This window comes from Egretta garzetta, unplaced genomic scaffold, assembly GCF_000687185.1.
Source record: "Egretta garzetta isolate BGI_Z169 unplaced genomic scaffold, ASM68718v1 scaffold62, whole genome shotgun sequence".
Taxonomy (NCBI): Eukaryota; Metazoa; Chordata; class Aves; order Pelecaniformes; family Ardeidae; genus Egretta; species Egretta garzetta.
This window is the reverse complement of record NW_009258947.1, coordinates 1,718,559-1,719,255: the sequence shown is the minus strand read 5'-3', so window position 1 is coordinate 1,719,255 and position 697 is coordinate 1,718,559. Positions and strand designations below refer to the sequence as shown.

The following is a 697-nucleotide window of genomic DNA, read 5'->3' as shown; positions in this document are numbered from 1 at the left end:
GCCCTCCTGGATCAGAGCAAAGAGCCATCTAGCTTGTTATCCCCAAAAGGGAGCAGAAGCAGACATTTAGAGAAAGCATGTACAAAATGGGGCATGGCTCTGTAATCTATGTAGTCAGGTTAGCAATTTGTTGGTTGTGAAGATGCAGAAAATCATCTTGCTTATCAGTAATCAACTGCCTTAAGTTTCAGGAAAGCATCCAAATCCTTTCTGATCCCCTTTACACTTCTGTTTTCCGTGACTTCTCATGACATGAGATTCACAACTTAAACATATAAAATACCTTTTTAAAAAAGAAAGAAAGAAAAAAAAAAGGTTCCTAGTTCTTCATTTGGGTAGTCCTTCAAAAAAGTCTTGTTCTTTTCGCTTCTCTTCATGATGGCCATAATCTCATAGATCAAAATCATCTCTACCCTCCACCAAGTTCTTCTTGTTAAAGTCCTAACGTATTTTCCCTCTTCTTACAGAGACTGTTCCACTAACGTCAGTCATTCTTGTCACCGTTTTCTCTCCCTTTTTAATGCCAGGTGCTCAGAACTGCAAACCGCCTCCATGACCACGAGGTACCGCGTCAGGACACTCCACGGTGGGTTCTCCATTCCCTCCTCGCTGACCTAGAAGCTAAGCTCTGAGCAGCCCGTTTCGGAAGCCCTTCACAGCCACCGCTCAGTGCTGCTCCTGAGTAGCAGTGGTTGAC

General features: G+C 43.6%; 1 protein-coding gene across 1 annotated transcript in view; it reads left to right on the top strand.

Moving 5' to 3' along the window:
* The first annotated feature begins 552 nt into the window (after positions 1–552).
* The window catches only part of SH3YL1 (SH3 and SYLF domain containing 1), a 51,212-nt gene continuing 51,067 nt past the window's right edge, over positions 553–697 (top strand). Inside the window, exon 1 of the mRNA XM_035889919.1 lies at positions 553–586. Within this exon, the coding sequence (XP_035745812.1) occupies positions 553–586 (34 nt within the window). The remainder of the gene's footprint in view (positions 587–697) is intronic.